This window comes from Drosophila suzukii, chromosome 3 (genome assembly GCF_043229965.1).
Source record: "Drosophila suzukii chromosome 3, CBGP_Dsuzu_IsoJpt1.0, whole genome shotgun sequence".
In the NCBI taxonomy this organism is placed as follows: Eukaryota; Metazoa; Arthropoda; class Insecta; order Diptera; family Drosophilidae; genus Drosophila; species Drosophila suzukii.
The window spans coordinates 77,492,845-77,520,073 of record NC_092082.1 but is presented as its reverse complement, the minus strand read 5'-3'; the positions used below and the strand labels follow the sequence as shown (position 1 = coordinate 77,520,073).

General features: G+C 39.4%; 1 protein-coding gene across 10 annotated transcripts; it reads right to left on the bottom strand.

The window, feature by feature from the left end:
* Positions 1 to 442: 442 nt before the first annotated feature.
* Positions 443 to 24,593, bottom strand: ATP8B (ATPase phospholipid transporting 8B). 10 transcript variants are annotated; one of them, XM_070997038.1, is made up of 20 exons: positions 24,214 to 24,593; positions 15,858 to 16,146; positions 8,938 to 8,996; positions 8,655 to 8,867; positions 8,008 to 8,544; positions 7,730 to 7,951; positions 7,419 to 7,667; positions 6,488 to 7,156; positions 5,624 to 5,914; positions 5,386 to 5,559; positions 5,058 to 5,334; positions 4,842 to 4,994; positions 4,541 to 4,727; positions 3,579 to 3,725; positions 3,362 to 3,513; positions 3,089 to 3,307; positions 2,698 to 3,032; positions 2,316 to 2,564; positions 2,141 to 2,257; positions 443 to 2,074 (listed from the first exon to the last, which is right to left on the bottom strand). In XM_070997038.1, exons 2-20 carry the CDS (start codon positions 15,889 to 15,891, stop codon positions 1,745 to 1,747), a joined length of 4,614 nt encoding a protein of 1,537 aa, XP_070853139.1. In that variant the 5' UTR covers positions 15,892 to 16,146; positions 24,214 to 24,593; the 3' UTR covers positions 443 to 1,744. The 10 variants fall into 10 exon arrangements, with proteins under 10 accessions (XP_070853139.1, XP_070853140.1, XP_070853142.1 ...); XM_070997039.1 differs by having other exon boundaries at positions 4,583 to 4,727; positions 24,214 to 24,592; XM_070997041.1 differs by having other exon boundaries at positions 6,734 to 7,156; positions 24,214 to 24,592.
* Between the last annotated feature and the right edge of the window lie 2,636 nt (positions 24,594 to 27,229).

Below are 27,229 nucleotides of genomic sequence, written 5' to 3'. Positions count from 1 at the left end.
GTAAAAAAAAAACTCCGGAAAGTGTGTCCGATAAAAGGGCAAGCAATTTGATTGTAACAGATTTAATTACAAAGTTCCGGCCAAGTCGTGTGTTAAATTTGACCAAAAAGTTCATAAAAATGCATAATCTTAACGGCAGGCTAATGAGGCGTAAACAAGTCACGGGTTTGGGATGGCGTGCTTTCAACTTTTCTTTTAACAAATTAAATGTAATTTGTTACGCAAACTGAGCACAATCCGACAAAGAGGAGATATACAAGAGCGATGCTGTGAAGTTAAACTCGTTTAAAACACTGGTGGATTGAATAAAAGTTAATTTCCACGGAAACTTGAAAAGAATGAGCCCTTGCCGTTTGTTTACAAGCTAATTATCTATGTAAATCAAAAGTAACCATACTTTTAATTTATTTAGTTATGTTATAGTAAAACAAAAACGATGGGATTATGCTTTTTGAAAATATTTCACTTTTATTTATCATTTAAAAATGTACTTAATGCAAATATTAGTTTCCTTGGCTAAAATAGATAAAAATAAAAGGTTTTCTCTTTATTTGGTTCTGTAATTATCCTTCATTTCTCTTCTTATGTAGCAACAATTTGCACATTAAAGTTATGTTATATACCTTTATGTTTTAAAGTTATGTATGTTTTGCAAGATTTTGATTTCTTGTCATGCAAAAATATGTACCAAAAACATTTCGTTAGATATATTTAGCAGTATTTCCCATTTATTTTATAAAAAGCCACGATTACCTTTCTTAAACCCTTGCACGCTAATAATAAATCACTTTAGACCTCTTTTACCGTTCAACCCACAGCCCGCTTATTCGAATGCCCATCTCTAACAACCGAAAAATAATGGGAGTCCTAACTAGAAAACCCGATACTGCTAAAAGGACTTAACACTAGGGACTCTCTAAGGCATTTGCAGGCTTTACTTCTACAACTCTAATTAGGAACACAGACGTGTGGACTTCTCTATATGTTGTTGTGTTTTTGTCGGGGGAGTATATAGAATATAGCAATGGACTTTGAGACGAGATTTCGTTCGGCTAAAGGTAGATAAGCTACTCTGAACGGTGGTTAACACCGCAGTTATATTGGCTAAGCACACAGCACATCATTAAGCAATTAAGTACACTTTCAGTTTCCCAAAGACAGTTTTAGATCTAATATAACCTACACTACATCTTAAAAATCAAGCACTCGTTCAATCATTCAGGGGGCCTCACTCTCTTAAATGCAGTCAACGATGATATAAATACGTGAAAAAAGAGATTTTTGTGCTTTCTTGAGATTTTTAGGAATGGGGGTAAAATATTGCTGGATTGTCAAAGGAAAGAATTGTGGTAGGTATTCTGTGATTCACTGAGTTTTGATTAGAAGGGTTCGCTAGCTAAACCCTGTGTAATCTATAGAGGGCTTTAATGTCTTTGGATGATGGTTTACTAATTTCCGGTAAAAATACTTTCAACTTATTACTGGCAAAAATAAACCTAACAATAAAATAAGTACTCTTCTAAAGAGGAGAGAAACAAAGATTATACAAACATTCAATATAATACTTGTTCCATTTTTTTGACTCACATTCACACAGAAAAAAATCACTTACACCCTTACTAAATTCTAATACTCTACTCTGACTAAAACTTTAACTTATTCTTAATTTTGCTGACTTAAATTCATTAAAGTTTTTGGTGTTTGTTACGGAACCCGCTACCGATCCAGCACCTGCATCTAACGCTTAAAGATTAATCGTATCCAGGTCCTGGCAGGGAGCACGAGGACTCATATCATCCGTGCTTACACTGCCCCGGCCATCTTCTCCCCCAGTTCCACGTCCATCGGCCGTAATATCCGCCATCGACGAGTGGTTCTGGTTCTGTCTCAAATTAGTGTTGTTATTCACCATATGTTGGCCCGAGACGTTGTTGGTCTTCGAGGCTCCATCGGCAGAGTTAAGGTTGTTGTGAAGGACCTGTGTTTTTTTAGTGCCCAAACCCAGAGGGAAGGCAAAGTCCTGCGGCAATTTGTGCATGATCTTTCCGGAGGTGATTAGGCGACCAAAGCCCTCCTGAAATATTAAAGAAAATGTATGGTTTGAGCGGGTTCTATAAGAGAATAAAAAGGGAAGTATTACCTGATGGGCAAAGGCATATCCTGATCTAACGGAACGACGTCCGCGACGCGATGAAGCCGTTCGTCTGACATTACTAGAGGCTCTTGAGTGAATCTTTTTCAGGGACCTTTGACGTATCTGTTTTGATAAAATGAAATTAGCAAAAGATGGTTTCGGTTGTTTAAATGACATTTACCTTATCCGAAAGGCTGGGATGCACATCCAGAAGATAGAACTTGTACGCCAAAACAGGCGCCACCAAGGCCATCACTGTGATTAACATGGTAACCCAAAATGTCAGGTCCTTCATGGCTTGGGTCAAAGAGCCCACATAAGGCCCTCCAATGACATAGTTGTAGAAATAGTCAAGCACAAAATACCAAACCAAGCTACCCCAAATGGTCACATGATTGACAACGGTCCAGTAAGAGGTGTACAAAGAAATCTAGAGAAAAGTTTTAAAATAAGAAATAATAATAGGGAGGTGTATAAACTGAAGTCGAAATGAATCTTAACATAACATCTAAATTATCATAAATTTTAATAAATCTTTGCTAATGAGTTCTGTCTTGACTCACCTGTGCCGTATTATCCACTATGAGTATGGTGGCCACCACCGCGCCCAGTGTCATATGATCGCTGACAATAAATCCGTTCTCCGAGACGCCGTCCTTGTATACGCCGTACGGAATGAGGAACAAGACCAGTGAGGTGAAGGCCCCGTGTAACACACTGTAGATAAACTCCCGAATGTTGAACAGCTCACTTTTGAGACCCGGCGTGTAGAGGCGTGGGAACTCCACGCTGTTCTTGTCCGAGACATCCTGCTCGAAGACGCCCAACGCCAAAACGGGCAGGGATGTGTAAAACAGATTGTAAACCGATATGAACATCGGGTCGAACACCGTCTGAGGTTGGATAGCAATTAGTATTGATACTGTGTAACACCTGTAACCAAACCCACCTGAGCGCTGAAGCCGCAAAAGAGCGAATACCAGCAATGGCACAGGGTAAATGCAAAGTTCTTGTAGAAGAAGTATCGCAAAAATTTGCACATGCGGTAGTAGGACCAGCGACCATGGACCAGCAGCAATCGCTCAAGGTATCGGAACTGGGCAATCGAATAGTCACTGGACAGGACAGCCTGAAGGCCCTCCTGCCCTGAGATACCAACGCCTATGTGGGCAGCTGAGGAAAAAGGATTTATATTTATTTATTCTTATAGATATAAACCAGACTTACCCTTGATCATGGACACATCGTTGGCGCCATCGCCAATGGCCAGGGTGACGGCGTTTTTGGCACGCTTAATTAGCTCGACGACCAGCGCCTTCTGGAGGGGCGTTACCCGGCAACAGATGACCGCCTTGCATTGCGAGGCGATGTCCAGGAATCTGCAGAACACACCAAATTATTCCGTTATTGATTGCCTATCGAATATTTCTGGCACACCACCCACTTGGTCTCCAATTCCGGCGAAAGGCAGTGCACCAGTGAGTGTCCATTGACCACTAAAGCAAAGCCTGTGCTTTCATCCACCACAATGGAGGCTGTGCCTCCTCCCTCGCTCCTCTTCTCATCGCCGAACAGGTCATTGCATTCCGCACTGTTTGGAAATACCAAATATCAAATTAATATTCCTATATGAGAGGATATTCAACAATCAAAATGGAAATGTTATTAAGCAAAGTTTAGTGTAGAAGGTGGTACGGCTCAATGAGTTATATGTACAGAGATTTAGACAAGCAACTACTTTGGATGAGACAGCGAAGAAGAGTAGCTATTTAGTTAATGAACAAGACTTGGACAGTGACTGTTTGTATTCGTGGTTCTGAAATTTGTTTATCTTTGAAATTAAGTCTTCAGTTTCGTTTTTGTACAAGGAATGACGAACAGACAGAACTCAAACAGATGCTGGGTGTTTATAATTGATACGAAAATAATTTTGTTTGAACAATAAATAAATATAGTTTACTTGACGGGCGGAACAAGCACCAATAGAGGGTTACATCCTTTGGTGGGTAGTACTAAAATGTTCTCTTTAACTTTTCTCTTAACATCAATTAACACGACAAAGTAAATGGTAAATGCCTAAGATTTTTTTACTATGAAAGTCAAATTGTCCTCTGTGACAAAGATATTAAAAAAAACTATAGTAAGCTAATAAAAAGAAGATTTCTAAGATAGTTGGATTTAATTGATAGATAGTTCAACATAAACATAAAATTAAATAGCATTTTAGGTACAACGAAAAATAGATAGGAAAGATTAAGACATTTAGCTAACACAGATTTTGAATATTATAAAGATATTCTAGCTCTGCTACTCAGGTTAAGTTTCACTTCAGCTAGAAATATGTTTGGAAATTCATTTAATTTTAAGAGCTAATCTATTGAGGTTATTTTAAGGATTGCCCTCTACCTGTCCGGTCCGCCCTTATTATCCTTAATTTTGTCATCCCACCTAAAGGTAACCACCGAAATGGCAGGCGGTGGAGGCGGCGTAGGCGGGAGGTTGGACTCCTGCATGAAGGCCGATGTTTGGGTCATGGTCACACTCAGCGGATCCATATTGCTGTCGCTGTTCAACCGGTCAAAAGGATCAAAGCCTGAAAAAAAAACAAAAAAACAACATAAAATTAATCCTTAGGTTAAATATGCTGACCATTATGGTTATTTCTATTATTAATTACTGGTTTAGTTTCATAGCCTTAGACACTCACCTCCTGGTCGAAATCGATTGTATATTTTGATGGACTCTTTGAACTGTCTCAGCTGCTTTTCTACCTCCTCCACAGAGTTTCCATCTACTATAAAGACATCGGCCAGCTCATCAGTGAGCAGTTGGCAGGAGTAACCGATGTTGATGGCCGTTTCTAATAGTCAGAAAATTCAAATATGTGTATCTTACCCTCGAGATATTTTTCCTCTAAGCTCACCCTGCTTGTCTCCTGTTAGGACCCAGATCTTTATGCCAGCATTCTGCAAATTAGCTATTGACTTGGGCACTCCATCCTGCAGTTTATCTTCAATGGCCGTCACCCCAACCAGTTGCATTTCACTCTCGATCTCCTCGTAGATTTCGTTCAACTTCTGCTCCCGTGAGTCCATCGAAAGGGCAGCCTCCTGTTGACGACTCCTCCAGTCGTTGTAGTACTGCTCGGTTAAACGACGCTCAGCTAGAGCCAAGGTACGCAGGCCCTCACCAGCAAATTTCTATAAAAAGAACCTATAATTATGGACCTAAAATCTTTGAGGAAAACTTACATTAAGGTGGTCCTGGGTGCGCGCTTTCATATCTTCCTGTCCGCTATGCAGACGATCGTATATCACATTGTCCGCTCCTTTGCAGTAGAGCACCATGGAGTCACCGCGTCGGAGGATCACAGACATCCGCTTGCGGACGTTGTTGAAATCAAGGATGTTTAGGAGCTCATATTCCTTTGGGAGTTGGGAAATGAAATGATTTCTCATTTGAATAACATGAATTAACTATAACACTCACCTCCAACTGTCCCATCACCTCGATGGTAATACTATTTGGTGTTCGTGAACGAAAGACAAAGCCGAAATTTCGAGCGGCCGCCACAAGAGCAGCTTCATCGGGACTCTGGGCCTGGTACTCCAGCTTCCCATCTACCGTTTCGGCCATGACCGTGTGGCAGAGGGCCAGCAGGCGGAAAAACACATGGGAGTGCTCCTCATCCGAGCGGACAGCATCTAGTAACGTGCGATCGTACCACCGGAAGTCGCTCTCGTGATGCGGATTGGCCGAAAAGTCGACGGTTTGAAGGGCCTGCGAAGAGGAGTTTAAACGGTTAACATAAGGTTACAGTTTGGTAACAGAAGGTTAATTTGTAGGTTACTGTACGTTAAGCTCAGCTGTATACGATATTAAGCAAAGTTAGCAACATTTCAATATTAATATTAGTCCCAAAGTATACAATGCTAAGTTAATTGTTGTGGTGTTGCAGAGCACCCCTTAGCGATTCCGAAGCGTAATGTTCAATTTCAGGTTTATAATACAAAATACTAAATATTGTATAATTTAAAGAATTTATAAAGTCATAACATACGAAAAATTATAGGGAAACGCTTTATAATAAGATGGCAACATTTTATTAAAGGTTATTGATAAGGTTTTTTTTAACAATCTATTATCTAAAATCGTATTAAAATAAAGGTAAGCCAAAGAAGTGCACAAGGGTTTTACGCAAATCAAAAATACCTTATAGGCTATAATTCAATATCCTAATTCAAACATAACACTATTAAGAGATTAGGTAATAGCATATAACACACATATAACACACAGCTTGACGGTAATCGGTAATTTTGGGTGTGAATAGAAGGCATGCGGCATGCATACGTGCACTCTCTGAGGCGACGAACTCCAATTGGTGGCGTATGCATTGTGGCAGTGCTTTGTGGTGCTCGAATCGCTTGGGTGCAGTGTGGATGTGGATTTTGGATCCCCCTCATAAGGCTGCTCGAGCGTGACTGTTGATGGGGATTTCTTGAACCGGATCTTGACTAATCGCTTGCGATGGTGCTGTGGATGGTGCATGTTGTGTGCTTCTGTCTGTTCATGTTCGGTGTCATGCAAAATCTTTACTTTGTCGCAACTGCTTGTGCGGGACAATTGACGCTGCATATATCCCGCTCCGCTCCGCTTGAAGCCGCCGCTGTTCCTGCGCTCCTCATTGCTGATGGGTGGTGTAAGACCCATCCTGGGTGACAGTCCCCCAGGGTCATCCTCTTGACTTCTACTCGGCGCCGAGTATCGCACATGCTTGAGTCCCAGCCTCTTTTCACCGGCGTCCAGTGGCGGAGCAGAGTGCTCGAGGTCCGGTCTCGAGGATACCTGTGCCTCCCCCGAGGAGGAGGAGGAGGTGACCACTAGGGCACTCTTCTTGGCATGGACCTCGGCGGTGTGCACTAGGATGATGGGAGGTGCTGCTGCAGGTGGCGCTGTCGCAGCTCCACCTGCGGGGCTGGGTCTGTTGTTGGTGTTGCTATTTTGGAAAATTGTTTGCTGCTATAACGAGTAATGTGAGTTGTTGTTTTTTCTTTTCGTCTTCTTTATTTTGTTTTTTTTTTTACATTGCCAGACACACACATTGGGGTCACAGGGTAAGAGATCAAAGTTTAAGTTTGACTTCGGCTGAGACTGGATTTTTTTTAGGCAGACTGTGCAAGAAACGGACACCGACACACACAAGACAACATTCCCTCAACCAAGTTAGAGGTTAAATCGGCTTATTGGACCCGAAACCCCCCCGACAATCCACTACACTCACCTCCGTAATCTCGATGAGCTCGCCGGTGCGCAGGTCAATCACATCGCCATAACTGCGCCCATTGATGCTGCACTTGTTGAACGTCATGATGTTCTGGGTGAGGGTGCCCGTCTTGTCCGAGAATATGTACTGGATCTGGCCCAGCTCCTCGTTGAGCGTGGTAGTGCGGGCTTTGGCATAGGTATTGGTGGTCGCATAATACATCTCCTCATCCCAGTTGATGAGGAACGACTGTACGAAGCGTATTACCTTGGAATATTAAAATATTATACTAAGTTCTTTAGATAAAATAGGTTCTATAAAGCACTTACCTCTACTGAAACGTAGAGAGAGATTGGCACAACTGTGTTTAAGACTATGGCATACGAGAAGAAAACCAGCAATCCGATGACTGTGGCCCCCGTGGGTATGTAATCCTTGGGTATGATGCGCTCCCAGGGCAGATACAGCTGAAAATGCTGGCCAATCAGGCCCTCCCAGACGGCACAGCCGATCGCAAAGAGGGCACATATTGACACCAGAAACAAGACGATCTAAAGGAAACTAGATTACTATCTATCTTTTTATATAATATAAAAAATAGACCTACCCCAATGATAATAAAGTTGAGCAGGCGGTCCACGCCCGTGCTCTTAAACTGCGTCTTTCCAGAATTCTGCATCAACTTGGTGTCCACTCCGGCGAAGACCACAACACCATAGCACCATTGTGTGTTCCGCAGGACACAGCCTCTCAACAGGATCTTCTCGTTGTCCAACGCGAACCGCTGACTCCGCCAGATCAAGGTGCCATCGAACTTGTTTAGCAGATTATTGGGCCTTTCGCAGATAATCTCGCCGTTGAAGTTCCACAGCGAATCGTGACGATCCCCCAGCTCGATGGTCTCTGTCAGACATTGTTTCGCCTTGAGATTCGTCTCCCCATCCAATTCGGCTGTCTCGATGAAGCACAGACCATTTGGCTCGGATGTGGACAGTAGTAGCGTATCGGCTGCCACAAACTGATTGTTGTCCAGCCGGATCACGTCACCCACCTGCACCTCCGACCACTTGGCCTCCACCAACTTGCCATTGCGAAGAGTTTTCGACTTGCGATTGTTCACCTGCGAGTCGGACAGATGACGTTGCTGAAATGAGGTACGGGATATTTTGAAAAGAATTATAAACAAAATCATTTCTTTGTAAACATTTAGGTTTCGGCTTATAACATATGATATACCAAATCTACAAAACTTACAATATCATCGTAGGCATCCTTAACCGCAGTTAGAGTGAGTACTCCTATCAGGGGTATGGCTGTGGTCACGGGTGTGAGGGAGGAGATTGCGGGTATCAGTTGAAGGACCAACAGACATAGGAAATAAAAGTTGGCCAGCCGCTGGAATTGCTCCAGCAGATTAAAGGGCAGGAACGTGAACAGCGAATACTTTGAGGTCTTGATGTAGTTGTTCTAAAAAATGCAACAATTTAAAATATAGTAACATAACTTTTTTAAAATTTGGTTAGAGACGGATTCTTACGTGATATTTGAACTGGGCATTAAACTCTTTGTCGTTAGCGCGGATTCTGCGTTCGTTTTCTGGAAAAACAGTAAGATAATATGTTTAAAAATTATATAATCTTAATTTGATCAATTTAACTACCGTTGTATTTGTTAATTATTCCTTATATATAAAATCTACAACTCTAGGTATATGTATTTATACAATACTTATTTCCCAGCTTCTTCTTTCATTACCCGAAAAGTAGTACGAGCTGCGGCGCCTTCTTATCTGGGACAGACGTCTCATACTCGGTAACGACTTGGTCTCCGAGGCCACCGAAGGATCCCTCTGCTTGTACAGCTCATGGTCAAAGGACCTATTGGTTGATTGATTGGCTCCTTCGGGGGCCAGACTGTAGAAACTGTCACCCACCATCAGGGGCGTGGCAATGGTTTGTGTGGAGCTGCCAATATTCATGCCCTCCGGTTGGGCGAGACACGCCCTCCGGGTGCCCTCTTTATCGGAGTTCCTTCCGCCCTGCTCCTCAGTTTCCTCATCATCATCGCAGTGCAGTCGTTTCCTTCGATTTTTCGAACTCCTGGCGAACTGAAACCAACGAGTTCTTTTACTGGTTGCCTCGGCACTTTTGGTTCCTGATTCAACTGCATTTCCAGTTCCTGTAGCTGGAGTCCGTTCATCATCTTCCTCCTGGAGTTCCGATTCCATGGGTTGGCCGCCCAAAACTGAGAGTTCCAGGGTATCGGGACGCCTTCGCAACCGCCGGGCGGCCTCGCTGCATCTTCTGCCCCCGATCATGACCAGCTTAGGCTATAGGAGGAACAATCTCGATATGGGGCCTCCTCATTACTCTTCATTCTACAAGCGAAAAGCGAATGTTTAACGTGTTGCCAACTCCCGGGAGATTAAAATGCAATTGGAAACCCATCGGCACCGAACAAACTTCCCTGGGGCACTAGCTCAATGAGACTGTACCATCCATCACTTTGATAGACTGCTCCCCTTCCCTTGCTGAAAAGTCTAAGACAGCTGGAAACGATTCCCATCATACTGCGAGTGTTTGCACGCATGTGTCTGGGCAATAAATAAATAAACAAATTTTTGCTTTGATTTTCGGATACCCAGGGGGAATCTTTTTCAAAGGGTATATTAGATACATCTTGAAATTTTTAAATCAAATTAAATTGTAAAGTAAATTATTTACATAATTTATTCATGTGATTTGGAATTAACTACCTGGCGAAAAACGAGAGCGTACATAGTTCATTACGAATACAATACACCCTTTTACCCTATAATTAAAGCTTCGAAATATCATGTTGATATCAATAGCACATTTTATTGGTTTAAGTGTTTAATTGCCGACTTCCCAAAAACAAATGTAGGTTGTTTTAAGCTGGTTGATTGCCCCAGCAGGCCTTCTTTATTCCCCACAAGGCAAATCATTACACAATCGCTTTGGTGCAATTCAATTATAAATTCTTCTAACAATTATTTATTGTGTGAGATGTAAATTTAAAAGCAAACCAACCCGATTTTAGGAAAGTCGATAATTGATTTAGAATTGCTTTTCAGTTGTTTTTAATTACACTGATTATATACGGGGCATTGTATTCGAGAGTGCATTGTTTTGGTGCTTGGAAAAGGCGAATTAGGAAAATGGTTTGTATGTCCGTACCTATGTAGGTATAAAGTAAAAGTAAACCTGTAAGGCAGTGTAAATCCATGTACATCAGTCTGAACACCTGGATCTCAAGAACCATGAATAAAATCTAAAGATATCAGACTTGCCATACAGACTCTTCCGATGAATTTTTGTTTATTTTTTAAACATATACAACCACCAATTTGTTAAGTCTCGTAAAACAGATTTTTTTACGATGTGAAAATGTTTTTTCTTGGTATTTTGTGTAGGCTTACAGGCTTTCTATATAACTTTAATAGGGCATTTATCAGGTAATTTGTAAATGGTATATTTTCTGTTTACTTGTTCACAAGAAATAGAGAGCACTGTATTTACTGCAGTATCAATGCCAAGCGTTTCCAACTTGTTTTGTGGGAATTTTCTGGGAATTTTCATGTGAGTACATCTGGTTGCATTATGTTTAAGCACTGTACTACAAATACCTATATTGTGTTTACTTTTTCGCTTTATGCCCGATTGGGTAAATCTGCAGTAAGCAGGGCGCTCTGACGTCACTAAGCAACCACTGTGTAAGAGTGTGTGTGTGTCTGTGAACATTCCGCATTCAACAGGTGTCAGTTATTCGGTCCCCACAAAAACAACAATGAAAAGGAAGCTGCAGCAAAGTTAAATCCTCTCTTTTTACTCTCTTTCCTCGAGGGGGCGGGTGTCAATGTCAAAAGTGTTGTCAAGGCCACGACGAATGCAGGCTAACGGGGATATAAAAGGACATAACGGTAAAGGACAGCGGAAATTGAATCTGAGACGAAAAGTTGAGCCGAAAGTTTTTGTCCCTTTGGAAGGAATAATAAGGGGAATCGGCAAAAGTTGAGACCCACATCCGCTCGATTTCGATTCACTCTACTCCGCAAACAAGCGGTTTTTTTTGTGTGTGCCTCAAGGACTTGTGCATTCACAGCTGATTGGCGTTCTCTCTTTTCCTTACATGACTCTCCCAATTGGACTCTCTTGCCTACACTGCAAAAGAAACATATCTACTTTAAATAAACAATAAATGTTTTATTTTCTAAAATTTAAATAAAACGAAGAAAATTTCAAAGCAATTTAATTTTGTATCTACTTTAAATAAACAATAAATGTTTTATTTTCTAAAATTTAAATAAAACGAAGAAAATTTCAAGGCAATTTAATTTTCTTCTTAGTTGGACTCTCAATTAGGAAGCCTACAAAATAAAAATCTTCTTTAAAAATGTGATTCATAAAATTTCGTGCTGCCATTTTTGTGAAATTTTTTTGTTATATAAAAAAAAATTTTCTTGGGTTTCATTTTCTAGTTGGTATATTAGAACAAGACTATTTTTTTTTGTGTAACAACAACAAAGCCGGCTAAGCTCTGTCGCGCTCTTTCCCTCCCCTTGCTCCACCACACTCTTTCTCCTTTACGTTATCCTGCTGTGAACATGAGTCATGCATGTGAATGTAAATATGCTCCTTGCTCTCAATTTGTATCGCCTTCTTGAGTTGTTTTTGCCGTTCGCTTTTGCCTTTGCTTCTCTCGCATGCGTCACCTTTGGTGGGGCGGCAAGGTGGCGAAGGGGCGGGGCGGGGTGGCCGAAACAAATTAACTACAAGAAAAGGCCAAAAGAATCGATGAAGGCTCAATAATTATGCTGAGAGCGTAGAAAACACAACAAAACAGGGGGCGACAAATAGGGAATATGTTTTCGGTGCCAGGTGCCAAATGCATCATCATCTGCCTCTCATCCGCCCTTCCCCTCCTTCTCTCCTCCTCCTTCTTCCTCCCAGCTTCGTACATTTTTAGCACATTTCTTGCACTTATTTTGCACCGCTTGCATTAGACTTTTTCTCGTTTCTCCCTTGGATTTTCACTTTTTCTTCGTTTTCTTAGCCAAGTAAGAATTTCGCGGAAAACACTTTAGTTCACCCCGCAGAACTGCAACTCTCGAGTGGAATTTTCGCGGAGCAGGGATTTTCTAATTGGCCCAAGGCGACGCGAAATGCGAGGCGGTCCGCAGCGCGATAAACAAAAACGGCTAACGCCAAAGCCAAATGGCCAACTGCCGCGCAAACTGCGGCCAAAATGGGCGACGGCGACTGCGACGCCGGCAGCGCCGTGGGCTGAGCGAAACGCGAGCAAAATGATGACAACAAAACGCCGACTGCGCTGCCAAGGCAACCGGGCGGGCTATAACGCTATAACTTGGCAACCGATTCACACACACTTTCAAAGTCGAAACGGTTGCAAACGGTTAACAGCGGCTTGGCTCAAAAGAGAGCTACGGAAAAAGCTTGGAAATCCAAAGTTTTCTATGCCAACTATTTGCGTGGGCTAAGCTGATCGACGGTTCAAAGGGTCAAAGCACAATACTTGATTAATTACTTTGTCTTACAATTATGGTATTAAGAAATAGGGGAATTAATGAGCCTACTGAACTTGTTAGATATGCTTTTGCAATCTGGTCTGGGATAATATGATCAGTGTGATCATGAATGTAAAATGAACATTGAACATACATATATGTAAGTGTGAAGGTCAGTAAAAAGCGGACTATTGAAATATTACAAAATATTTACAAACATACATATATTTTAAAATTAGAACGTACATATACGCCAAATTGTAATTGACCTATGGGTCGTATGAGTAATATTTACTAAAAACATCAAGGCTATTGCAGAACAAAAGTTTGAATTCTAATTTTTTAGCTTTCGAATAAATTAGATGCACACAGAAACTTATATTTCCACATATTTTCGGCCTTCTTCTTTGCAACTTTCACATTTCACCTAATTTTATTTAATGGGATCATATTTTTTCACAGAAATAAAGTTTATTTTTTATATCAATTTTGATGTGATCGTAATCGGCAGGGTATTTCCCAGTTCGTGGTGACCAAAAATCGGTCAACAATTTCCCAAGTTTGTCAAGCATAAAAATGAGCAAATTTCGTAAGTCACCCCAAGAAGAAAACAACGGGACAAATTCGAGAGAGAGCAAGAGTGGCGGCAAACAAATTGGAGGTTCTCTCCCTCGCTCTCGCACACGTGAACAAAGCAAAGCAAACAAGAGAAAGCGCGCTCTCTCTCCCTCTCGCATTCTCTTTTCATTCAAATGGGCAGCAATGTCAATGTCAGACCTAAAAAAAAATTATTATTGGCGCTTGAAGAAGTGCCGCATATGGGTTAATGAATGATTGCAGGGGGCGGGAAACGGTAATCATACCCCGTGCACATTGCATTACTTTTTTTTTGTTTTTCAGAACAAGGCTAACTCAATCAGTGAAGCAACAAACGCCAGAACGAATAAGGAAATTCAAAAAGATAGATTGCTCAAATATATTTTGCGGTTTTAGTGGCTACAGAGCAAATGACATTCGCGGAATTCCTTTCGAAGATTTCAACAGGTGTGCATATGGTAATTAACTAAATAGCTCCCTAATCATGACCTATCGGAAAAACACCGAAAAATAGCCCTTAATTTACTACCCAATTAAGTTCACACAAAGAAAGAATAAGTCTTAGTTTGGTTTTGGTCGTTTGTTGGCCCAAAGTTCAGTGAAACTTCTACAACTTGAACGTTTGTAACTCAACGAGCTTAATGATCCCAAAGCTGCATAGAAATCAGGATTAAAATGTTTCGAAATTGGTATACTTTCAGAACTTTGTTATCATTTAAAGAAATAATCAAAATACAAAAATTAATGAGTAGAGAGAAAAATTGGATATTATTGTGTGATATATTACTGATATATATAATTATTGAAACGATTTTTAAAAATCATAGAATAGAATAAAGTGTTTTAATCGTATTCTGCGAGCTGTGTTCAATAGTGTAGTGAAATATGTTAGCATTAGGGTGAACCAAAAAATAAAAACATATTCTCAACTTCTTAAATGGTAGATTTTATTATTCAATAATGATATTCGAAAGCTATAAAATGTTATGCAGTGCTTTCATAGGAAATACTTAAGGGTATGCATTGTCGGCAACAGAACGTATGAGTAATAATTTTTTAATGAGCAGATCCCAAAACGATTTTTCCAAGAAAATGTTACTTTTTTATTACTTTAATGCCTCAAAGCGCATTGTACAAGCGGGTGAGTATAGGACCTTAAAAATGTCATATGCACAAATGCAGACCGCTCTGATGTACACACGTTCAAGTCAACAAGTACCCACCCTTGCCATCGAATCGGAATAAGTAATAATTCGCATTCATTCATTACATTCATTGAGCGGCCAAAACAAGGGGCCCTAATAATTCGAAGTGCCGTTTTGACCAAGCTCAAGGCACTTACGCACACGAAACCACAAATACTTGGTCTCCCCCGCACTCACACACACTCACTTTCACAGTCATTGGTTAACAAAACCTTTGTGGAATAGTGTCATGGCCAAAATCGAGCTACGGGCGGCTCTTTGTTAGAGTTTCTCGTCGACTCTCCCGGCAATTGGCTTAGTAACGCCAAAGAACTGGGTCACTATCTGCCCGAAATCAGTAACAACTGTTCAACTTTTTGCCACCCCAGTAGCGAGATTTCCAAATCTAAAATGCCAAAGGCTTTGAGCAAAATCAATTTGTAGCGGGAATTGTATTTATGCTGGCTATTGATTCGAGAGGTGTGCTTTATTATCTTTTAATGTATTAATGGTTATTTAATTGCTGGTTTGTATTGAAGTCCCAATCTACATAAAATTATAGCGTATGTATATAGTGCTCCGAAGTAATATAAGTTTCTATATTTTGGGATAGGATTGAAGTCGTTGATGAAAAAGTCTTTATTTAATCTTAAGGTTCACTTTCTATACTGTAGAGAAGCATGCTGTTATCTGTAATTCTTAAGTTTTAATTTTGGCGGGAAAATAGTTTTTCTTCAATCAATAAGTCATCACAAATGCTACAATCTTAAAGAGATAACTTCTTTCTAAATTGTTCTTATATGTTTATAGTAAACTTTATCATACATTTTTTTAATCCCCGATGAAAACTTCTAAGCATGTTCTTTGGAAATAATTTCACTTTTAATCGCTCAAAATTTAATTTTCACTACATAAATGAATGGTTTTAAAATACAAGTGTAAGTGGTTAGTGGTAAACCAATAATAATCCGATTATATTTAAAATTAAATATAAAAAGCTATTTATTTGCTATAGATAAGGCTGCCTTTAATATAAGATTATTAAATTTAAGGAATTCCTATAAAAGCTTGATAATTTCTCCTCTTCTAATTGAAAGTTACCCTACCCTTCACTTTCTCTCGGGCACTCACCTTTGGCCAATTGTGGTTGGGTTTTTGTGCCCATTATGAGGGAGTCTCTCGGGGATGTGTGTCCTCAGCAGGTTTCTATCTGATTTGATGGGGCCGGCAGGACTCGTGCGGCTGGCGGCATCCGGGGCTGCTCGACTCCGGTTCCGACTGCGGTTCCGGCTCCGACTGAGAAGGGAACTGCGACCGGTTGGCGGCGTTGGCCAGCGGCTCGGTTTCGATTGTCGTCGTGGCTGAGCGGACTGATTGGACCTCCTCCATATGGCGGCCTTGTCGAGCCGCCGACGGCTGCCTGGAATAGGGGAAACGGGAGTGTTTGAATTCAGTAAGCATTCAAATGATTCGTCATCGGGTGAAAAGTTTTGCCTTGTCTAGATTTCTCTGTTGAATTTTTAATGGCGTCCATAAAGCTTTTTTAAATGCTGTCAGCTGGTGACCCAGAAGGTCGATGTGGGAAAGGATTGTCCGCCGCCCAGCTGGATGAAAAGTTTCACCAAACAAATGAACTTGGGCTTGGTCTTGACTGGGTGTATTAAAAATTTGATGCGTTCACATGCTAATTGTCACACGAATGAGCTGATTTACAGGGTTAGGGGGCTCTGATGTGTCCATTAGCAGCTGTCCCCGTCGTGTAACCGCTATAAAAAAGAAAATACTCCACCCCCAAGGATAGTATCCTTGGCTATTGGTTATAGGAGCTTGCAAGGACTGTGGCGGACGTGGCGGATACGTAATGTTACATGCATTAATTGCATGTAGGTGGGGTTTCCCTTAAATGCTGGCGTATTATTTCATAATTCATTTGCGACCGGATGCACGAAAACTAAGGCAAAGTAATGATCGAAAATTAATAAAAGCAATTACACCACTGGCCAAACAAAACAGAGCCCAGGCAAATACAAAGAAACGATTTGCCTAATGTGACTCACTCGGGGAATCGTAAACAAAGCAGAAAATGAAGTACAAAAGCGGATGAAAAACGATGCGAGTGCACGTGAACCCGGCAAAAATCAAAGATGGGACTCGAATTCGAATTGTGAATGCCCTTTCTATAAGATATTTACAAAAAAAGAAAACCAAAACGTCATAAACTAATAAGATATTCCAGTAAATTCAAGGGCTATGACCCATTTATGCCAAGGGTTAGTAATAATTTTAAGATTTTAAGACATATCACATTTCATGTAAACAATCAATCACCAGTTAAAGTAAAACTAAAATATTTCAATAATAAAAATGCTGTCTTTGATCTTATCCAGATGTTTTCAAACTAGTTTCTGGAAACCGCAATCATCAAAGTACCCCTCTGCAGTAGCTAAACCTTATGCTAATTGCGAATAATAGGGGTCCATTCATGAATAATAAACAAACGAGCGATTTGTGTGTCGATCGCCAGTCTCAATAGGTCAGTCGATTGGGAGCCTTTGTTGATCGTTTACTTTTCGAATGCCTTCCCCTGGCCGTCGAGCTCAAGAGTATGTGACTAAGTGGTTAAACCCAATGAAATTCTTCATAACTATGTATTTGCATGCATGTGACTTCAAGTATATTGCAGCTGGACAGCAAATGGTTGCAATTAGTTTTGTACCGGAAGTTGATATTGCTATGAAACTGAAACCCAAAACCAAACACCTTTTTAGCTCTCGCTAATCGAAAATAAATTTATTCAAGCTTCAAACATTTTGCGATTATAATCTATGACCTACTTCACTTCCCCAGTGGAACGGTAATCAAAATGTGACCCAATGAACAAATATAGGCCGAACTCCCAAAAATATTTCGCCGAGTTTAGCCGAGAACTCTCTAATGTCATTATGGATGAGCGATACATGAATTATGAATAATTATAACCATCCACAATATTTCCGATTATTTTCCATGTTCTCCCTTCCCTGGTTTACATATGGTGGTTACCTATCTATTTATGGATCATTACTTAAATCCTTGAAAAAATTGGATTTGTCACACTTTCTAAGCTTATGAACCTTGAACTACTTAGGAGCTAAAAGACATGAGGTTTGCATTGGGTTATCAAAATTCAATATGTAAAGGCTTTGATTTTACATTTTTAATCTTGCCTGAAACATGAAAAAGAACGTCTGTTTTGAATTACATTATCGAATTAGCTTAACCAATGCTGCTTAAATGCCCTGAATGGTATTAAGTTCTTTGACGGCGTACAAATGAAAATTTAATTATATCGTTTCATTTTATTGAACGATTCAAAATGAATTGTATTAAGTGCTTCGGATGATTACCAATTAAACTTAAATAATTGTATGTTCATTTAAAATAAATAATTGGTTTATTATTTATGCAGCTAATTGTGCCGGATGAATAATAAACCTGAAATGCGTATGTCAGAAACATTTTCATTGTTCTAAGACAGGGAAAAATAAAAAATGAGCTAAGAATTTCACAGCTGTCAGTTTTACGATCTAATAGCCTGTAATCTAATACCCAATCCATAATTTCGGAATAATTAATACGACAGCTCAAGCAAGATAAGCTCATTTAATTTAAAAGCATCTGATATGGAAACGTAAACAAGTACAAACAAAATGTTTCCCGAGTAGAATGCTATTCATTGACCGTCGGCAAAAAGCAGATACAAAATCGCCTGAGATACTTGCCCAGTCATTCGAGCAACTGCAAATGAAAGGCAATCAATGCAATTGAATGTTGGAGCATCAATTTCAATTGATTTGGCGCAATTAGAGCACCAGCAGTACGAACTCTGAAGAAAGGGACTGGAGGCAGGGCAGTGGAAACACCCACGTGCAAATTCGATATAGAGTGGGTCAGATTCATGGGCGCTGAGGTGGGGAATCGTTTGGTCTTTGGTCAGTGGAGCAGTGGCGCTTAGCGCCTCTCGAGACCCTCCATAAAAGCCGCATAAATTATTTAACCTGCATTCATAGTCGCTAAATGACGCGACCGCTGAGGAAGCGAGCGGTTTGGAATGGAAATGTGCATCCAAGGTCAACGCTTCCCACATTACCAGTTTTTCCTCCCCGCCGTGCAAAACTCTCTATAAATCCCTTGAAGAACCTATATATTTTTGTTTACCGGTTCGTGCAAAAAATTTTCTACGGGTCGGTTCAGGGGCTAATATGAAGTTAAGAATTCTTAAGTTGCGTGGAATTTTTAAACAGGCTAAACGGTTGAAAAATAAATCTGAAAAAACTTAGATAAACAACAACTACGCTTATTAGTAGACTTTTTGTTTTGAAATACCTTTAAGTACGAAATTGGTTCTTAAAAAAACAATTATATTTAAAGTAAGTTAATTTAATATCTTACTGGTATTTTAATTATTTTGCCACCAAAACATTTTTGATAAAATAGTTGGTATGACCTATATGTGTTTATAGAAAATGATTCTGATAATATAGAAAAAATACTTTTTAAGGTGGTTTTAAAACATAGTACAACCTTTAATTAGGTGACAATTGTCTCTATTATACCATATCGCTTAATAGCTTTCATTATCCCCTACTTTATGTTAACAGTGTTTTAAATATGCATTTGACAAGTAAAGTGACATTGTAGTTAGCAGCTGTTCTATAATATAATAAACTAATTAATTTTAAACTATGTCAGTGACGAATATTAAACAATTCCAACTATTTATTTACTTTGAATATCACTGAGGGGCACAAACACTATATACGACAAGTTCAAGTTGTCTTTATTTATTTTTACCACTGTGACAGCTTGTGGAATCCATTAGCTGATATCTAGGTGTCAGGGGGGACATCTTAAGCTGAACCATAATCCCTGGTCGTACGTTCTCTCAACCTTAGATTGACAATCAATAATTTAGCCGTCTTCGTGGTTGAGAAAGGACTCATCGCAGATAATTACCATGCAGTGCCCACTAATCCCGGGACTCGTGGGAGTGCGTGCTCCGTGTGCTGCATTAAAGATGTATAGGATTCTGAAAAACCCGGTCTTGGTGACACGTGGCCCACTGCTGGAGGTCTCAGTCAGGTGTGGGTAACTACCAGGTTCCCGTTTTCCCCCTCGGAAATCCTCCCAGACTTGTTGAACCTGGAGCCGCAATTTGATGTGGGAACATCTGTCCGTCGATTTCTCGATTCCATTGTGCGACGGAGCCGGCGGTTTGTCTTTGGGCCAAGTTGTCACTTCAATAGGAGCGACGAACGGGGAATTTGGGTTACCCCAGGTGGGCTGTGCGTGTGTCGGCAATTGCGTGATGGGAACACCTCACCCAATCGCTCCTCCACCAACTCGCACGATTCCCATCGGTAGAAAGCGAAATTATGTATCCAATGTGGGAAGCCAGTTGGGGGAAGAGGAACGCTTAAAGCGAAATTGACGCTAGGAATGCAAAATAAAATGCGGGTTGGGGTCGTAGTTTGGTAGATAGTTAGGCTGTCATATTGGAATGCCCAATAAAAATAGATATATCCCCAGGATGGTAAGCGAAAAATAGAGTCAGAATCTAATTCTGTTGGGAGAGATATGTTTATATATCATGGTCAAAGAAGGCTTGGTTAATCGAAATCCCCTTGAGGGTAAAACATTGTATAGAAATATCTTATTAAAGTTTGAAGTGTTTGTTAAGCCCCATTACTAACTCTTAAATGTTGAATTTATTAATAAAAATCATAAAAAATAGTGACATTTTATTAGAAAAATTTTAAAATAATAAGTTAGTACTTAGAACAAGATTGTGGTGACTCATTGAAGAAAACCTAGTCATGCTCTTGAAAAAAAAGGATTTTTTAATTCCATCTGATAGATTTTTAAACGCTATCTGATTAATCTCCGCTTTGTAAAATCAGTTTAACCTGTCTCCCTCGGGTTACTGTAACTGTAACTCAAAACAATCCATTAGCGAAGTCCGATAATGCTGATTATAACCGTGCCAGGAGGAAACCCAACTACAGCTACACATAACCGACTTCACGGCGTACCTCGTCCAGCTAATTTGTGGAAATGTTAATGGGGCGATACAACCCATTGGGCGTATTGGCACTTTCTTTCCCTTTCTATAGCTATGTTCTATCTCTTACTTTCTAGCTTTTGCTTTTTGTCCACTTGTCTATCACTGTTTGGCCTTTCGAGGGACCTGTATGAAATGCAATTGGAGTTAAGGTAAATCAATTCGGGTTCTGAATTCCCTTAGAGTGCTTTTGACCATACCCTGATTTATATATATATATATACATATGTATTCCGTGTACATATAGACCAACATACCAACTATAATTTGGTGGGGCATTTGGCGGGCACACAGTATACTGGATTTTATGAATACAGTTGCATGCAATTTTTTCATTCATGATTCGATTAGTGGATTCCTGTGCAGATTTTTTTTTCTTTAGTGGTACAGTGTGTTACTTTCGCTGATTTTAAAAAGCGTAACTTTGTCTGACGTTTTTCCTGTGCTTCGATTTTTATTGCACAGTACTCTTTATGTGGAGGGGTCTATAGAGCTTGAGCGTTAAGAAGCCACATTATATTAAGAATATTTAAAGTATTAACAATATAACATTTATTTTCTTTGAATTGGTAAGCCAAGGTATTTTATAGATATAACTTTTTATTAGTCTAAGAAATTCTGGTGATCAAAAAAATACCCATACTATAAATAAAATTGTTATATCAAAAAATGTATCTTTAGGTTGGTCAAATATTTGGGGCTAGTTTCGGTTGCCGGGTAATCTTGAGTCCATGAGGTCGACCAAACCGATTATTTCGCTCTTATCTGGCCGCGAGATTGCTCCACCCAACTGCCAATTTTTTGTTGCCACTTTCACCTGCCCTTCGCCCACGTCCTCGTCCTCGTCCTTTGCGTGTTCGTCCATTGCCTTTGACAGTGACCGTCGTCCTGGTCGCCGGTGTTGTTGGTAGTCCCCTGTACTGTGGATGGTTGGCGTGTGGCGTGCACTTATAGCTGACTGACCGATTGTCCAATGTCTGCTCCGCAGAGTCGCTGTTTGGCGAGGGGATTAGGGTTTTGCGGGGAGCTCTGTGGGGCCACAAGTAAGTACCGACCTGCCCCCGACTTGACCGTGGCTGTACACAGATAGTTGCGGACAGGGCTTCTCGACAGGGCTCTCTCAAAAATTGAGTTGTAGTCCCAAGTGTGTCAATCAAAAGTGCCACAAGTGTCTCCACTGTGTATCGATATCGTGTAAGATAGCAAGGGGCAGAAATATCCTCAAGGTTGCTTGAGAGTTATTTCGTTGTTAGGTGTACAAATGGTAAATTACTTGATGTAAATATTCTTGAGAGAGCACTGAGAGATATCTTGAGTGGGTTTCATATTCATATTATAATATTTTCGTAGAATACCTGGTTCGTTTTGCAACGTCATTTTTGACGACGTCTTTTTGTCACTATATTTCGGTTTGAGTTAGGAGATCACAAAATTCTTGTCTTTAAAATCGATTTTAAAATGTGATTACAAGTAGTTGAAGCTAGCAAAATATATCGGTCTTGTCAACATAGAAGTACAGTAGCGGTCGAAACCAACAAATTTGTATTTATTAAAAATTTATGAAGTGCCCCCTTAATAGCCCTATTATTAGGTTTACTTGTGTACTATGGATTTTCATTTTAAATAAGTGCATTCCTTTTTCGTTTTCGATTAAGGTTTATGTTGGGCTTTTCTGATGTATAAAATCGCTTTTAGTAATTTTTTGCCTTGGCAATCTTTGTTTTCATTGTTCTCCGCACTTATCTCACCTCTGGGTGGAAACAATTTGTATCTCCAATGCCTTATCTTTGTCTCAGATGTTGTGTGGACACTAAATATTTCCATCGCTCGATGAGTCACAAAACCTTAGGTGCCAGTCTAAATTTAAGAGCCCCAGATTTTGTAAAAATTTTTCAATTAAACATTGTTCATAATCGCGGAAAGCGACTTCAAAGTGCCTAACCACATTTTGACTAATGTATTTAAGTACTACTGAACTAGATGCTTCTTTTATCTTTAATTTGTTGGTGCTGCTTTTATCTCAACTTTGTCAAACACAAACAAATTTTATGAAGTAACCACAGAATTGCCAAGCTCATAATATCTGAACATCCATATTCTTTAGTAATTATTTTTAGAAGTCGAGGGTTAACTGCCGGCAAAAAAGTAAAATAGATGATAAAAACAATTAGAAACACCGCTAAGGAATGTAGAAAAAGTAAGCGGAATGGGAAATGCCTGAAATTAGTTTTTGTCTTGCTTTTGGTGATTTCTTTCAAACGAAACTTTTTACTCAGGGATGACATCACTTTGGGAACGCCGCCAAGAGATCAAGAAGAGAATAAGAATTTAGACACGTGTCTGCCTTGGCCAAAACTTTAATTTATTTATTCAAGTCCCTTCTTGATTTGGATGAATTCCTTAATGCGAACATCATTTTTATTAAGCCCAACACAACAGTTTCATTATGAACTAAAATCCAACCGAACGAAAAGTTATGGAATGATAGAAAGGGGAATTCCATAAATATTTTTTAATATCTCCGGAAGCGATGGCCAATTTTTTATTTTTATCTTGCAATTTAGATTTATTGGAAAAATGGTTTTACAATGTTAAAGTCGAGGCATAAAATTTGGATATGTGTTACCTATCTTTTTCAGCGTGTTGATATTAAATTGTTCAGGCAAACATTACATTGTTTACTACCTTATTTACTCCAACAATTTAATATTTCAGACGCCTGGCTAAAGTCATTGACCAAGATCGACAGATAATGCCAGTCACTATAACATGACTAGGCAGAAAACACTGCCCACCCACTTAGGCCCAAAATTAAAGAGACCATTATGCACCCCTACACACCTGTCCGGATTATGAGGTGTCAGCCTGTGTGTTTAACATAGAAACGGAGATTGCAACAGATTAGCTCGATCCCGGTAGTTCAGTCGAGTTGCAAATTTTCTGAGAAAAAACTGTGGCAGATTGAAAAGAGAGGGAGGCAGAGCAGGCGGAAGATTGTGCATATTGCGCCAGCTGTTTATAAGTCACTCAAAATAATTGGAAAAAACAGAAATGCAGCATCAGTGCTGACATGCTTGCCGAATACGTATTTTTCCTTTCTTTTGTTTTCTTGGAAATTTCAGAAAAATATGTATACTTTATATACAACATAAATACGAAAATGAATCGTAAATATTATGTTTAATAAGTTTGTGTATTTCCATTTTAATTGTTTTTTTAATGTTTTAATAATAATTATTAAACTTTTTGTATGAAACAGAACATTGTATAATACTCAATTTATAATTATGTGCCTTTTTCTAAAATAAATTTTTTTAAGAAAATGTTGGTTAAACTCTTCATACTTTACTCAAAAAGCTGGCAGCACTGAGCAATACAAAAACTTACCCGGCAGAAGCCCGATGAATGGGGGAGTCGGGGGCTTCGGAGCAGAGCGGTAAAGTCAAGCTTGAGACTCTAATACCGGCGTCGACTTTGAAGCTTTAGAATTTGCCTCTGTTGTCTGAAGTTGTTGGTAATGTCGTTTTTGTTAAATCTGCAGCTGTTGCATATGCTCTGTTGTGATTTGTATTATACTTTTGTTGTTTCACTAGATATAACTTTGCGAAGCGACTTAGAATTTTTTAAGAACCGAAAAATATGAACGAAACTAAGAACTAACTCGAGCTCGGGATTTGGACCCGCTTGTTTGCCAAGAACTGTGATATTTCCGGCCGACGAAATAGTTTTTTTTGTACGGACAACACGACCGCGCCGTTAAAAACTTGGATTTCAACTGAAGCGGCGAATTCTCGGCGGCGTAGTACCAACTGAGCGAGCGATAATTATAGAGAGCTCTATAGGTTCCACCAAGTTCGCCCGTTCGCTCTCCTTCTCTTTCGCTCGCTCGAGAAGCGAGCTTTACACTCTTCTTACCAATTGATAAGAGTTACCTGGTGTTGCCAATGCGAGTTGCCAACTAGGGGGTCTTGGGAAAAAGCTAAGGGTGCAAAAGCTACAGTTGGTTAATGGAACTATATAAGCAGGTACACCACTAATTTTACTGGAGGCTTGCAAGCTTACTGGGGTATTTCCAATGAGTAATTACCTTTCGTACACCCAGACAACTAAATATCCTAATCGTCGGTTAAAATTTAACGATATGTTTAGCCCTGCTTAACAACCCATTTGAAATACCTACAACAAAAAGCATAGATGGTATAAGCACTTAAAGCACAACATTTAAGAACGCAAGGGACTAAATATCTTAAATTTCCCATTAGGGGTAAGTCGCTCAAGAAAAAAAGAAGCAAGTTTACCACTTAAGAGCCCGACGAAACCCACAACAATTAATATAAATTTAACCGTTACGATTATGCGAGACAATCTTCATTAATTAGACACAAGTCGAACATAGAACAAATTAGCCAAGGGTTCCCATTCAGTGGGGGTTCGCAACCCCAACCGACAATGTCATTAACGTCACGTCGCTTTGCCTGCGTCTCCTTCACCTTTTTGCCACCGCCGGTTAAAGGGTGCAGTAATTATATTTACCGTTAATCCTTATTCACCACAAAAGGTTGGCGACCAAGAGGGCAAAAGGGTGACCAGTCCAACAGAAAAAAAATGCAACAAAGACTGTTAGAGGAGCGGATGCTGTTGGTGTTAAAAGTGGGTTAGAGTGGTCACAATCAACCACTACCATAATACCACAGCATTACGCAAATGATACTAGGGTTGATAAAAATCTATTGATTACAAAACAGTAAGGTGTTAAAAGGTGTTATTGACTTTTGTATAGAGGAACCCTTTAGTAAAATTTAGTCAAAATAAAAAAATAAAAAATTCCATGAATTCATAATTTTATTGGTAAAATATACTTGGCAGTATCGAGTACAAGGTATCCTATACTCGACTATTACAGTCACTGGACTCCAACTGCTTTTCATTTACATAGTATTCGATTAAGTGCAATTTACTTTGCAGCTTGCGTTTCATTTTCTGTGGGTCTCCCTACTCTATTGGATTTGAAATGAAAAGCGTGAAGCTTTAAGTGCGTTTGGTTTGATTGTCCGGACACTGTGATCGAGTGTGGTGGATTGTAAGCTGTTGGTTGCACTCGAAACCCCATTGATTCTCGAACTTTTACTGGTTGGCTCTAACAATAAACACAGCTTTTGCAGCTCAAACCACAGCTGCATATATTTTTCTGGACTTTGGTTCTCTCTCTTACAGTAAACATTTTTACACTTCCATACATTTGAATCATTTTAAATTAAATAAAAAAAATTGTATCCAGATTTAAACAATTGAAACATTGCATATTTTTCTGGACTTTTATTCTCTATTTTACAGTATATATTTTTTCATTTCCTTCAGTTCTTGTTGGGTTCTATATAAAAAATTTGATTCAGATTAAAACAAACGAACATGGAGCTGTGACAGCAGTTTAAAAGATAAAATTATAATTTTCATTATCGTTGCAGTCTCTGTTTTTAGCATAGACAAGCCACACGAACAAGTCCTTGTTCAGCCTAAGTGCATAAATTGCTATTAAATTGTCACAACATTATGAATATTGGTATTTTCCAGACCATCTCCTTCACTCCCCCATAGGTTTCCCTGACAAATATTTAATATCGTACATGCATTTTCTGTTGCGGAAGAAGGATAAAATCGAACCAGATTTTCATATATGCATATATGTATGTATATCTATCAGAAATTTGTCTAGCATGTCAACGAAAATTCGCATATTCGGTGCGCTGAGTCGGGCACCCTTCCAAAACGAGAAAAGCGATGGACAAAGAGAAAAATATTTTTATATGCATACGTACAGAAAATTGAAGTCTGAAGAAATCTGAAGAAATTGAGAAAAGCAATCATAATATAAGTATTGAAATATATTGACAGGCGAACAAGTCGAGAGTTTCTACTCGAAATGAGGAACCCAATTTATAAATGTTTGTTTCAATTTGGCTCTTCGCACGGAAGCGATAGGCTCCAACAAAACATTTTAATTTATTTACGACTCTTGTAAGAACGTTGAAATTAACAGCTGCGCAATGTTTAGCTAATGCAGAGCCAGCAGCTTGTGATAAAAAGGTACTTTTTTGCTCGGGGTCCATGGAATAACATTTGCCTTAGATACTTCATTAAATTATGAATATTCACTTAATTTTTTTTTTAGTTTTGAATATTATAACCTTTCAGAGAGCTTAATTTTAATGATTTCAGAGACACAGTTTTAATAATTTTGTTTAGAGAAAATATACTTTTATTTCGGGAACTACCACTTAAAAATTTTCTGAGTTAAGAGGTTTTAAAGGTATTTTTTTCTACAGATAACATTTTTAAAATCGAGGATTACCATTTAAAATTTATTAAAGGAATGAAACATGTGCCACAATATCTTCCATTTAAA